Raw genomic sequence first — 13,806 nt, forward strand, 5'->3', positions numbered from 1 at the left:
TTCTAGTCAGGGTGTTTGTTTGTTTCTGTGTTTGTTTGTTTTGGCTGAAATAGGTACATATCTAATTACCAGTAACCTGTATATAGCAATTGCATGTGGGTTCAGTGAGAACATTCATTCATTCATTCATTCATTCATTCATTCATTCATGAAACACTCTCCTAAGTTGGTGGTTATCCGTGACTGGGAGAAAAGAATTTTCCTTTTTCAATTCAGTCCATTCATTCATCCATTCGGTCAGACAGACAGACAGACAGACAGACAGACAGACTGGAATGTTCTCTCCCTCACAGTTGGGCTCCACAGCGCTAGGCTGAAAGCAAGCATTCAGTTCATTTTAGTCATTCACTCATTCATCCAATCGGAATCAATCACTCATTCATTAATGAATGCTCTCTCCCCAGTTGGTGGCTATCCGTGACTGGGTGAAAAGAGTTTATTCATGCACCAATTCATGCAGTCATTCAACTCATTCGAGTCATTCGGGAAACTCTCTCCTAGGTTGGTGGTTATCCGTGACTGAGAGAATGGATTTTTCTAAGTGTTTTTAAATACAGGAATTCAGTCCATTCATTTTCGAATACTCTCTCCCCAGTTGGTGGCCATCTTTGACTGGGTGAGAAGAGTATTCATTCATACACGAACATTATCATGAAATCGTGCACCGACCAATTCATTTAGTATTCATTCATTCATTCATTCATTCATTCATTCTAGTCATTTGGGACGTTGTAACTGTAGGATTACGTTGTATGTGTAACAATACATTGCCCAATTCAAACATAAGCAATGACAAAATACTTACAGGATCCACTTGGGAAATAAACAAAGTAGATCAAGGAATGAAGTAGAAAAACATTTTTAGTCTCGATACTAGTCATGAACATCTTCACTTCACACAAGCCGTACAGGGAGAAGAGGCAGTTTTCAGGAGGGAAGACAAAACGTAAGCCAGCGTTAAAAAAGGACATTTGGACTGTAAAAAAAAAAAAGTTGATGAGTACTGATGAAGCCAGGGACCAATTATACAATTTATTAGAAAAAATACGAATTGCGCGGAGCAGGGCTGCGAGTTCAGCAGATATACCCACGAACAAATAACTAGACTGGGTCGTGGGATTAATACATATCGAGGATATACTGAGTAAACTTGGAAATTATGACGTCAAGGATTTAATGCGGGGTAATGAGATTACGGGATGATTGAAACATTGCTTCCTGTAGGATGAGAATCACAAATACCGGGAGTTGGAACAAAACGAAATAAAGAAGAAGCCTGAAGGGGCGTTATCCGGGAGGGATATCAGTGTTTTTAAAAGATGAAACATGCTATCAGGTAGAGCTATAGGAATCGGGAATTGATAAAATCATTTAGGTGAAGATAGCTAAAAGAAGTCAGAAAGAGAGAGATTTCCACAGGTTTCTGCTACAACCATCCATCGGGGTCCTCGTTTCTGCTACAACCATCCATCGGGGTCCTCGTTTGAGGGGGAAAAAACTTCTTTGATGATCTTGCTGGAGTAGCAAATCAGATCAAATTAAAGAAGCAGGAATAATTATAACTGGAGAGTTCAATGCAAGGGTGGGTGAAAGATAGAGATATAGATGAAATCATATTAAAAGGAAGTAACGATTAAGAATGAAACAAGAAAGGAGAGAAATTATTAGATATGTGTGCAATATAGGAATTCTACATTCTGAACGGTGGGTGGTTAGAGGATGAAACGAGAAACTTAACGTATAGTGGATTCAGGAGGGAGTGCAATAGATTTAGCGATAATATGTCGGGAGGGCCTAACTTGTATCAAAGATTACAGGTAAAGAACTGAGCAGTTTCTCATCATTTCCCGGTTGTTATTCGATTATTGAGATATGAAGGGAAAAAACATTAACGATGTACAGAAACAACTGATAAGGTATAGATGGAGTGAGGAACGTAAGAACCGAGAGATGAATTTAGTGGCTATTATTTATTATCTTAGATTAACTAGTCCTTTTCTTCACGTAAGTACGCTCTTCTTTTCGCTATGAACTCAAAATTACAATAATCCCCTTAGTGCACTGTATATAACGTGTTTGGATTCCAGGTGGATAATAAATTTAAAAGAAAATCCTCGAGCTGACGTAATAAGAAATACGGTGCAGCAGTGCAACCCGTCGTTGGCCCCAAGCAGGTCACGGAAGATGTCCAGTAGACGATACGAGCTTGGCTAAAAATAAAGTAAACCAAGGCACGTTCTTCACGTCTGTAAATTTTCGTAGCTCACAGTGAATTATGGCCATCTGCTTCTATACAATGAATCTCGCATTCTAACTTGCATTAAAGTACTTATGCCCACACTCATGTATGTTATTTGACAGATACATTTAAAGCAATGAGAAAAGTAAATTTTCCGGACTCGAACCGAATAGCCATGGTGTCAGACCATACGGACTTGGCGCAATGACGATCCGGCCACCAGCTGGGCCACTGAAGTAAATTTGGACATTGCATAATTAAAATTCTCAAAACAGCCTTACATATTTATTTACAACCTGCGAATTATTAGGTCTTGTCATGCAACACGGTACTTCTATTGCTAGTTGTCAATCACTAATTCTTTATCATATCTCCAAATAAAACGTAATGCGCAATGAGACAGAGCAGAATCAAAACTAGCACTAGACTGTGAAAGAACAAATTATGGTACTGAGATATATGTTACTGTAGGTGATTCATATTACGGTAAAGAACGCAGTGTACTTAGAGTCTGTGACGTCTCAATAAAAGTGTGTAATCGTGATGTATTCTTAATTTACAAAAGCTTTTCCTATGTTTATCCCATCACTGTTCTTCGTCAAGGCTGTCTACAACTTTCTGTTCTGATATTCGTCGTCGAACATTCTCCTCTAGGTCCTCTGCGACAAGGTCCCGCCAATCTTCTTCAGCCACCCGCGTCATCGTTTCTTTCCACTACGAAGTGCTGCTTTCTCCTGGCCACATTCCCATCCTCTCTGCCCGTAACGACTATATACTGTACTGACTGCCTTTCATATTTTCGTCACCCCCAAAATCTACGGGACATAAGGAAATGCAATTTTGAGGATACATTTATATTACAATGTAGGTGCTCGCTAAGGCCGGCCATACACGTTGCGGCGTACCAGAGAGGTTTACCTGTACAGTTGACCTGCGCAGTAAACCTGTACAGGCGACGACCTCATACACGGTACGGTTTACCCATCAGGAGCCTTAAGGCATCGACACGACGAGATGAGGACGTGATCGCAGTGGTTGGTTTATTGTTAGCAACTAATTTAAAAAAGCAAAGGAAGCCCCGCAACTCATGGTGTAAAGTTGTTGTTGAGAAGAAATCGCTGCACTCACGTCAATTTATTAAAAGAATTGAGTGGAGAAGAAGACTACCGTAATTACTTGAGGATGAGTTGAATCAGTGCACCAAAATTGCTTTCATTTGTGTCACCTTTAATCCAAAAGGTTCACATTTGTACAACTCGATAAACTCCTCTAAAACTTGAGTTCGCTTACGGTTTGACATAGTATTCTATCAAAACAAAACAAAAAATCACGGGTAACCAAAAAGAAATGACAAAACAAAACAAACCGAGTGGTTTTGTAAAAACAAATAAACAGAACGCAAGACCCTCTTCCTGCGCTTGTCTGCATCAACTGAGCTGAAACTTGTGCAGGTCTTGGGTGAATCACACAGGCGTGCAGTTATGTTCAACTGCGCAGGTAACGGAATTGTTTTTCGATTCTTCCTGGCTCTCCTGTACAGGTCTGGCCACCTGTGCAGGTTCATCGAACGTAGGTGCCACCCACGCTCCGGATTACCTGTGCAGGACAACTGTACAGGTAAACCTCTCCGGTACGCCGCAACGTGTATGGCTGGCCTTAGAGAGGATTTTCGGATATTCCGTCGCTCAGGGGGCGAAAGAGTGTGTGTGTGTGTGAGAGAGAGAGAGAGAGAGAGAGAGAGTGTGTGTGTGTGTGTGTGTGTGTGTGTGTGTGTGTGTGTGTGTGTGTGTGTGTGTGTGTGTGTGTGTGTGTGTGTGTGTGTGTGTGTGTGTGTGTGTGTGTGTGTGTGTGTGTGTGTGTGTGTGTGTGTGTGTGTGTGTGTGTGTGTGTGTGTGTGTGTGTGTGTGTGTGTGTGTGTGTGTGTGTGTGTGTGTGTGTGTGTGTGTGTGTGTGTGTGTGTGTGTGTGTGTGTGTGTGTGTGTGTGTGTGTGTGTGTGTGTGTGTGTATGTTTAAAATGAGTATATCTATATCTCAAAACGTTGAAAGTTCAAAGGTGTAAAAATTGGTATTTAGAATCTCCTTTAAAAATTAAAAAACACGCACTTTTTTGTTTTCGGAAAATACCAATAGGAGGGAGTGAAAAAGGAGTTGAATGCCTTTAATGAGGATACTTATATCTCAGAATCTGAAGACATTACATACCTGAAAATTGGTACTTGGGATCTCCTTTAAAAAAAAACAACGTATTTTTTTGTTTTAGGAAAATCAAATTAATGGGGGTTAAACAGGAGTGACAAATTGGGGTGAATTTTTAGAAAGACTATATCTACAGTATATTTCAGAAACGTAAAATGTTACAGACGTAAATATTGGTATTTGGAATCTCCTGTAAAAGTAAAGAAATATAGGTGATTTCTTTTCCGAAATTCCACTTAAGGGGATTTAAAAAGGAGGTGAAATTTTAAAATAACCATGTCTACGCAGTATATCTAAAAAACAAGTTACCGAAGTTAAAAATATTTTTATCTCTATTATAAAAAACATGTTTTTTTTGTTTTCGGAAAACCCACTTGAGTGGGGGTTAAAAGTGACTGAAAATGAGGGTGAATTATTTTAATTAGGATACTGATATCTCAAAAACTGTAGATGTTACAGGCGTGACATTTGGTATTAGGAATCTCCTTTAAAAATTAAAAATTCGTATATTTGTTTTCGGAAATCCACTTAAAGGGGGACGGGGGAATTGTAGCTGCAGTCGCTTAAGTGCGGCCAGTATCCAGTATTCGGGAGATAGTAGGTTCGAACCCCACTGTCGGCAGCCCTGAAAATGGTTTTACGTGGTTTCCCATTTTCACACCAGGCAAATGCTGGGGCTGTACCTTAATTAAGGCCACGGCCGCTTCCTTCCCACTCCTAGCCCTTTCCTGTCCCATCGTCGCCGTAAGACCTATCTGTGTCGGTGCGACGTAAAACAACTAGCACAAAAAAAAATTACATCTAATAAAAACTAAAGTTGTTACAGACGCAGAAATTACTATTTGGATCTCCTTTTAAAACAAAGAAAAACGCGTTTGGGTGGGGGAAACATCTTGGGGGCGGGGGTGAAAAGAAGTTGAATTCCTTTTATGAGGACACATTTCTCAAAAACTGAAGATGTTAGATTCGTGATAATTGGTATTTAGAAGATCCTTTACTATGAATGAAACTAGTATTTTTTGCCGGAAAATTCACTTAAAGAGGGGGTGTGGGGTGAAAGGAAGTAAAAAGAAAAGTGAATTCTTTTTATGGGGATACTTATATCACAAAACTGAAGGTAACAGACGTGAACACTGGTATTTGAAACCTCCTCTAAACATAAAGAAGTCTTCTTTTTTCGGAAGGGGGAGGGGGGAATCAACGACGGTTCATAAACCAATCATTTTTAATCTTCCCGGGGTTCGTTTTCAAGGGCCATCTTTTCCTTTGGAGAACATGAAGTTAGATTACAGTAGATTCTCCCAGCATATAAATAAAAAGTTTAACATATTTGAAATTGTACCGGGCGGTACACCTCCACGCCGCTAATTCAAAAGGTGCGCCAGTTGAAACTCCTCTGCTGGAGGAAGTCTGAACTTTATTGACGGTATTAATTTTCTACTTTCTCAGAAGATGTCACTACCTGTAAATTTTGGAGTTTTAGAACTGTGTCATTTTTGATGTGTTTTTGTTTTGCTTGAAGTAAGAAGTGTGAACTTTCTCTTCTAGAGGACACTACTGAAGAACTACAATAGTGCACCCTAGTGCGAAGAAAAAGAACTGTTCTTTGAAGAAAATTTTATTTCAAAAGTTTGTTCTTTGTTAAATTTCTTTCAGTCATTGGTTAAGTTGGCAATATTACCCCTTTCTTTCCCCTTGTTTTAAATCTAGCCAATCCCGAATTTCTGAAATTATTTTTCCACCAATAATGTGTTTCTTCTTCATCTTGTGTAGGGGTTTCTCTTTTTTCTCCAATAAAGTGATTGTGGGCGGGTGTTTTCATTCCCCTAACGCCTAGAACCTTCCGCGAGAGTATATAAACTGCTGATTTTAGGGTCTCTGAGCCACTTCTGTTCCATCTTTCAGTGTGTAAAGTACATAGCAGGGGGCGGGTAGCGCCTCTTTCTTCGGCGGCGGTCAACAACAAGGTAATGGCCGATTAATTACTTATTTTCTTGCTTGCTCAGCAGTTTAACTCTCGGGGCGGGTCCGAAGCTTTTTCCATTATGTAACCCTCCTTAAAATGTAAAGAAACTTGTATTTATTTCATCTTTTGAACTGCATATCGGGATAGAGAGTGCTTAACCCTCTCGAGCTCCCAATCATAATGTTTTGAGGTGAACTTATTTTTCTCAACCTATTCTTCGTTAATATAATGTAAATTGTTCTTTTCTGAAGTCACCTCTGTAGTATGGGATTAGCCCTTGTATTAATGGCCTAGTGCCAAGTAGGTTTTAAAAACAAAGTGTATTAGGAGTGCCGATCGCCTCCTCTCAAATTGTTATTTTGGAGGTCATGTAATCAACCTTCTTTTCATTTAATAGACCTCAGTAGGTTGGGTATTTTACCCCTGTGTCTATGTCCAGTGAGGACAACTTGAAGGTGGAGTTTGTTGTGGCCTGGGAGAGGCTTAGAGTTGAGAGCGAGTGGCTCTTTTTGAAAATTGAGTGTTGTATGCCTCGTGGAGGCTTTTCAGTGTAATTTGGAGCAAGGGCTCCTAGGCATGAATGGGGTTTTCTGCCCCTCTGTTGAAACTTGTGTTTGGGGTAAAACTGAGCTGATTGCCCAAGCATTGTGAAGTCAGGGCGCGAAGCCCAAATCCTGTAAATATTGTAACTACCCTTTTGACTTGCTACTTTGTACCTGCCATGCTTGTTATCTCCTTATTTTGAAAAGAAAATATAACCTTGTTAAATTTTAAATTAATTTTACTTTCGTAGCTGGAGACCTATTCACACCCGCACCTTCTTTCACCTCTACCTACCACGGAAAGCTCCGTAACAATAATAATAATAATAATAATAACAATAATAATAATAACAATAATAGTGTTCTGGACCGTCGTCAAAATGTGCGGACCGCGCTGGAGACGGGTCCTGGCCGGGTAATGACTACGAATGCAGTCCGGCCACGGGTTCAGTACCGCCACGACGACACCACGCCGGATCTCCTCAAGGATTTGATCCATATGAAAAATGCTTATAGGAAAAGATAGCAAAGATTTAGGGACGCAACTGACCCGGCGGAATACCTGGGGCTAGCCCGGGAAGTACGAAATCGATTGCTGGAAAGAAAGATTAAAAAATGGGAGGAACATTGCCGTCAGATCGCGAATTTTAGCGGATTATATATAAAATGTTAAGCATTCAATTATACATTTCGGTATAACACCGTAGCGAAGCACGGGTATATTGCTCGTCTCTCATAAGCACACATTCCGGAAGCCTATTTCTTCTCGTCTTGCACAGCAACCATCGTTAACGTCCACACGTCAGTCACCGGCAGTTTCTTCTCAGGCTTCCCTTGGAAGCCAATTTCCTATCAGCTCACCTTACAACTGATCTATAAATGTTGTTCTTTGTTCTTCATCCTTCTCTTTTCGTTATACATTCCAACAGTTTTTCCGATCTGAATGAATTCTGTGGTCCAACTCATTATACAGCTAGAGTAAAGAAGCAGCACGTTGGACCAACGGTTGGATCAGAAATCAAAGAAAAACCACTACTGCGATGTCCGAGGGATGGACATTAATCCATTTCTCTTCCTGCTGCACTAAAAACGCTACAGTACAGCCCGTTTGATTGAATAAGATTTGAAACCAGGCCAACCGAGCATGAAGTGGCGCTTAAAAAAACCTTAATTCGATAACATCGTCGTCAAGACTTAAAATTTACAGGATTCTTCCATATTAAGAAACATGCCGAAATATGCACATTTTTGCCAATTTAACCACTGAAGTAAGAGAACAACGCTAAAACGCTGGCTTAGCATCATAAGTAAGAGAATTAACGACAAACTCGAAGAAAAAATGGAAGCCAACCTGTTGCAAGAATAATTGATGTCAGAAAAGTTGGATGGAGCAGTCACGCGGTAGAATATTGAAGCTGCAACATAGTGACTGGTGAGGTTTATTTACATGGCGAAGCATTGATATCGTGATGGAAACAGAAAGAAAATTGTCAAATTTGAGGAGGTACTGCTCTGTATACGGTTGCAAATCGTATAAAACGGATGCGAAATCTCTTCACTACTTTCCTGTACAAAAAGTTCAGAGAGAAAGATGGGCTTCCGCGCTGTCAATTGGAAAACGCGTTACGCGATACATGACAGTGTGCAGTCTGCATTCTCGTGAAGACGACTTCTTTCCATAGTGTAGGTACCGGTACTGTTTATTGTACTCATTGATAGTTATTGTCTCTAATTTGTATTCACAAAGATTTAGCTACATCAAAAATACTGATAAACTGGTAGCCTAATACTTCTGTGCCGCACATAGAATGTAATCCGCTCTTTGTGAACTTCTTCATATGTGAAACAGCAGACAGTAAATTAACTAACTTCGTGTGAGTAATATCTTTAACTGGTAGTAATTAAGCACTGCATTTAAACTGCCTATAAAATACTTCTATCAACGAAAGAAAATATGTAGTATTTTGCCATCATAAATTAGCTTTTTTTGCCATTTGTTTTACGTCACACCGACACAGATAGGTCTTATGGCGACGATGGGACAGGAAAGGTCTAGGAATGGGAAGGAAGCGGCCGTGACCTTAATTAAGGTACAGCCCCAGCATTTGGGAAACCACGGAAAACCATCTTCAGGGCTGCCGACAGTGGGGTTCGAACCCACTATCTCCCGGATGCGAGCTCACAGCTGCCCGCTCCTAACCGCACGGCCAACTCGTCCGGTCATCATAAATTAGAAGCCATAACCTAATTATTTGGTAGAATTGGACAAACAAAGTATTCTTCAACCCCAAAAAGCTGTGACTGTAGAGGTTATAGTACTCTTAAATTATAATTTTCAAACTTTGCTCTGCGTATTCCGTAGGTAGTTATAATTTTTATACTTATTATTGTCGGTTCTAAGTTCTAAATTTTGTGCTGATGGTAAAAATGGAAGAATATTGAGATTAGGATGTGGGCTGTTCCGACACAAGCCTGTATAAAGCCTAGGATTTATTTGCTTTACAACATTTACTTAGTAGAATTATTTTATTTCTTCCCCAAGATTACAGTTTACAAGACTCCCCCGTCACATGGCTAAGGCTTTGGCATGGACCAAATCAACAAGAAATTACTCCATAACCTCTAATAGTGGAAAATTACAGTAGCTTAACTGTTAAGGTGAATTTAGCGTGTCAACGGTAACATTTCTCTGACAAACCCGCTTTACATGTACAGTTGCACTTCACATTTTCACTCCCTTTGTTCAAGACAACATTAACTTTGTGGGGTTTTGAATCGATGTGGGATGATTGTAAACACAACGCGACAACACCAGTTTCATATTCTGTTCAAACTTTTTGCCTACACATATCAAGTAATTACGCTTGAATATTTCTTCCCCTTCCACTAATGGACGCGTGAAATCTCCGACAACTCTCAACAGTTGGGCATACGGCACCAAAGATATTTTGAACACTTAATAAATCTTACAAACGCACACCCGATCACTGTCATGTTTATTTCCCGTCACTATCTCGCCATCATATTGGAAACAGCTGACCGTAAGCTCCTCCCCCGTTTCGGACGTCAATAGACCTTCCAAAGTTATTCTGAAATCAGGCGTAGCCTCGACAGTAGTTTGTCCCCCTTGTAGGAAAATACTTCATTGGGCATAAACAGAATAGTACATTCATGAGCGACACTAAGGAAGGAGGAAGTCATTGTTTTTATTGACGCCCGTAACGCTGAACCATCATCACGACCCAAGGTACGTAGTATACAAGGTAGGGATCACGAGAGAGGTGCGCAGTAGCAAAGCAGAGCTGTGACGTCACGCAGGACCCTCGCGTTGAATCTGCTCTGAATGAGGTAGAGGTAGTTCGAATAAGAATCGCTGTACACGCAGAAGCTAGGTGCTAATAATACACGATAGTAACATATCTGTGGTGTATAAGAAACCGTGTGTGTTTATTTTATGTGATAAAACCTAAAAAAAACCGTAACTTAATAGTGTACATTTTTCAGTATGCTTCGTCATGCCATTGCAGGCTGCACAAATCATAGCAGGCACGCGAAGGAACGAAACATACACTTTCATGTATTCCCTAAAGCCACTGACCTAAATAAATGGTGACAGAAGTAATCAAGTCATTATCGAAACCTATCTTTCTCAGCTTCGAGGGTTAGGAAGGTTTTATGACCATCCGCTTCCGACAGATGTGACGCGAAAGGTGAGATCATTGCTTCTTAGCCTCAATACTTCCGAGGCGATAAGAAATTCCATCTGTTCTCCGGAAGATTATGAAACATTACGCCCGAATATGTTACATGCTACTGATGAACTCGATCAAAACTCGAATATCGTGTGCCAGTCTAAGGCCAGCGTTGAGCCCACAACATCCAATTCTTTACCGGAGGATGAGCAAGGGTTCGTTTAACCTTTAGATACTCGCGCTCAGTTTTCCCCCTTTATTACTCGCGTGGGGTCTTTAAGGCCTCCGAGACGGTATGCATCGAAAAAATACTCTAATTACAATAAAATTGCATCTTATTTTACTGCAAACACTGTACCACATTAAAAAGCATGTTTACAAGAAATCAATAAACATTAAGTAACATGAAGTTCATGACAGTGTTCTTTTTCTCACATTACACACAATTCTCACATATTTTCATCATGTGCTCTCCACAGACAGGTTCCTTGCATTTTTCACATTTAATTTTTATTTTCTTCTCCTTTGACCTAGGGAAAATCACGCATCTCTTTGTTGAAGTGTATGGATCCTGTACATCTTCCCTGTCATTATCTGTACGTAGTCTTTTCTTGATATTTCTAGGCAGGCTAGGTATAGCAGCACGCGCCAAAAGCCATGGTTTCATGAGTTCTTTCGCCAGCTCTTTCAAAAATACTCTTCTTGGCATGTTTTTCTCGTGGCTGTAATTGAATTTCCATACAACGAAAGCGTTGATACCAACCACATTGAAGAGATGATAGAAAACAACGAGTGTCCATCTCTTCGTTCGTCGTGCTACATTGTAAGTTTGGCATAACTTGTAATGTGTGTCTACACCACCTTTCGTGCTGTTATCAAACACAACTATTTCCGATTTCTTCTTCTCAGCCCCTTCAATAGCTATCATGATGCATGCTGCAGATCAGTATTCCTGCTTTATGATTGCTGAATATTTCACAGTCTGCATCAGAATCAGAAGTAACTGGGACATCTTCTTCTTCTTCGTCTTCTTCCTCTTCTTCTAAAAGCCATTGTTCAATATCCTGTACTTGACGACTGTGCCTTCCATCCATATTCATCTGAAAGCGAAATACAGATAGAAGTAACCCGGAAATATGAGAGAAAATCAATAACACATCCCTCTAATTGCTGCATTGTATCTCATGTCAAAGTAGAAGCACCTTATACTGTAGGTTATAGGCTTACTTCTTGTATAATAACAATTCCCAGACATCACAGGAGGTTCAAATGCTGACCAAAATATGTTTATTACACGTTCACATCATCAAAACTAAATGAATAGTTAGTTATAAGCAATATGTGCAAGAATATGAAGAGAGTTACCATAATTTTATTTTCATACGTAATTACTCGCGTGGGGTCTTCCAGGCCTGGTCACTGCTCTCCACTGAGTACCTTACTTGGCAACAATGAACCAACTACTGAACTGAGCTCTCCTTCCCACTAAATGAAGCTATTGCATGTGTCAAGGTCACACGTAGTCACTTCGGGAAAATATAACAATTTAAAAAGGGAGTGGGGCCTCAAAGACCCCGCGCGAGTAATTAAAGGTTAAGTCCTTGAAGAGCTAGTAAAACAGCTCGAGGACAGTCGCGAAACCAAGGATCGTGATGAGCTGCTTGAAAACTTCACTGGCTGTATTGTAGCTTTTAGGGTAAAGAAGAAGAACCTGGATATAGAAAGCGATTACGGATAGAAAACAGGTCAAACTACAAGGGGGTGGAAATTAGATTTCAAAGAGTTCCATTTTTTTGCAAGTTGCTTTACGTCGCACCGACACAGGTCTTATGGCGACGATGGGACAGGAAAGGGCTAGGAGTGGGAAGGAAGCGCCCGTGGCCTTAATTAAGATACAGCCCCAGCATTTGCTTGGTGTGAAAATGGGAAACCACGGAAAACCATCTTCAGGGCTGCCGACAGTGGGGTTCGAACCCACTACCTCCCGAATACTGGATACTGGCCGCACTTAAGCAACTGCAGCTATCGAGCTCGGGAAAGAACTGAAAGAGGGTTCTAACATCATCACAAACCTTACGGATATCCTGAAGAAGAAATTCCCAGAAATTTATGAGCTTGCAAGTTGCTTCGTGATGATGATGATGCTGGGTGTTTTAAGGTGCCTAACATCGAAGGTCATCGGCCCCCCAAGTTGCTTCGTGAGAAGCCGTTCTTTTATTCGAATGCAGACCGGGTTTCAGTTAATACAACACCGATAAAGAAATTCCACTGATGCTATGGATAAGTGTGTTTGATATATATTTTTTTTAAAATATCAGCATTATTCTTTGTGTATAACAACCCTGTTTCTTTTTTATGAAAGGCAATTTATTATGTTGTATATGAAACCAGTGCTAAGAATGTTAGTATACAGGCTCATTAATTTATATGGCCTATATAATGTTAACGTGGAATTTGTCAGTTCCTGGCACATGGAGAACATTTACTGTAACTTACTGTTTGTTTTGTGGACAGTTTCCTAACATTTCCTGTTTGTGTTGTTGACAGTGTTTATAGTTTCCCAATATTGCTTGTAACAACGGACATATTTCGTGCAGTCATCAAGCTTTAATGTTCGAGTCTGTAACAATTAGAGCTCCTTGTTACTGTTATCATGGATGTTGAAAACATGAACATACGGTATGACCATTCCACTGGGATCACAGTCTTAGCATTGTTACTACCTTTTATACAGATCGAAATACTTCAGAAACGCTGCTGGATTCACACTGTATTTGATCTCCAATTATTACTCTCGTAATAGTGAAGTGGAATACCTTTTGTTAGGCATGTTAAAATATCAATGATGTTCTCTTATCTCTAACTTGTGGCTAAAACAGAATAGCTTACAGCTGTGTATTAGCCTACCTCATACAGAAGGCAAGGTGCTGAGGGTGCACGCTGACGTCATCGACGGCCAAGCGTGGTGGGGAGACCTGCGCGTGATCCCTACCTCTTACTCTAACTACTTTGATCACAACCAAGAAGCTGAAGTAAAAGTCAATCGCGCTGTATACTCCTGCTGACACAAACGTAAAAACGAATACAAAAAATAAAAACAGCCAATGCACAAAACAAAACCACAACAGGCGGCACAAGCAGCCATTACAACTCGCTCTGAAGTCTCAAAA

At 40.3% G+C, this 13,806-nt stretch overlaps 1 protein-coding gene across 4 annotated transcripts in view; it reads right to left on the reverse strand.

The window, feature by feature from the left end:
* Positions 1 to 10,905: 10,905 nt before the first annotated feature.
* Positions 10,906 to 13,806, reverse strand: part of LOC136857941 (uncharacterized) — a 289,038-nt gene continuing 286,137 nt past the window's right edge. For all 4 annotated transcript variants that reach the window (XM_068225370.1, XM_068225372.1, XM_068225369.1 and 1 more), the window contains one exon: positions 10,906 to 11,736. In XM_068225370.1, coding sequence (XP_068081471.1) covers positions 11,551 to 11,736 — 186 coding nt within the window. In that variant the 3' untranslated portion in view covers positions 10,906 to 11,550. The remainder of the gene's footprint in view (positions 11,737 to 13,806) is intronic.

The sequence above is a fragment of the Anabrus simplex genome, chromosome 1 (assembly GCF_040414725.1).
Source record: "Anabrus simplex isolate iqAnaSimp1 chromosome 1, ASM4041472v1, whole genome shotgun sequence".
Lineage (NCBI taxonomy): Eukaryota > Metazoa > Arthropoda > Insecta > Orthoptera > Tettigoniidae > Anabrus > Anabrus simplex.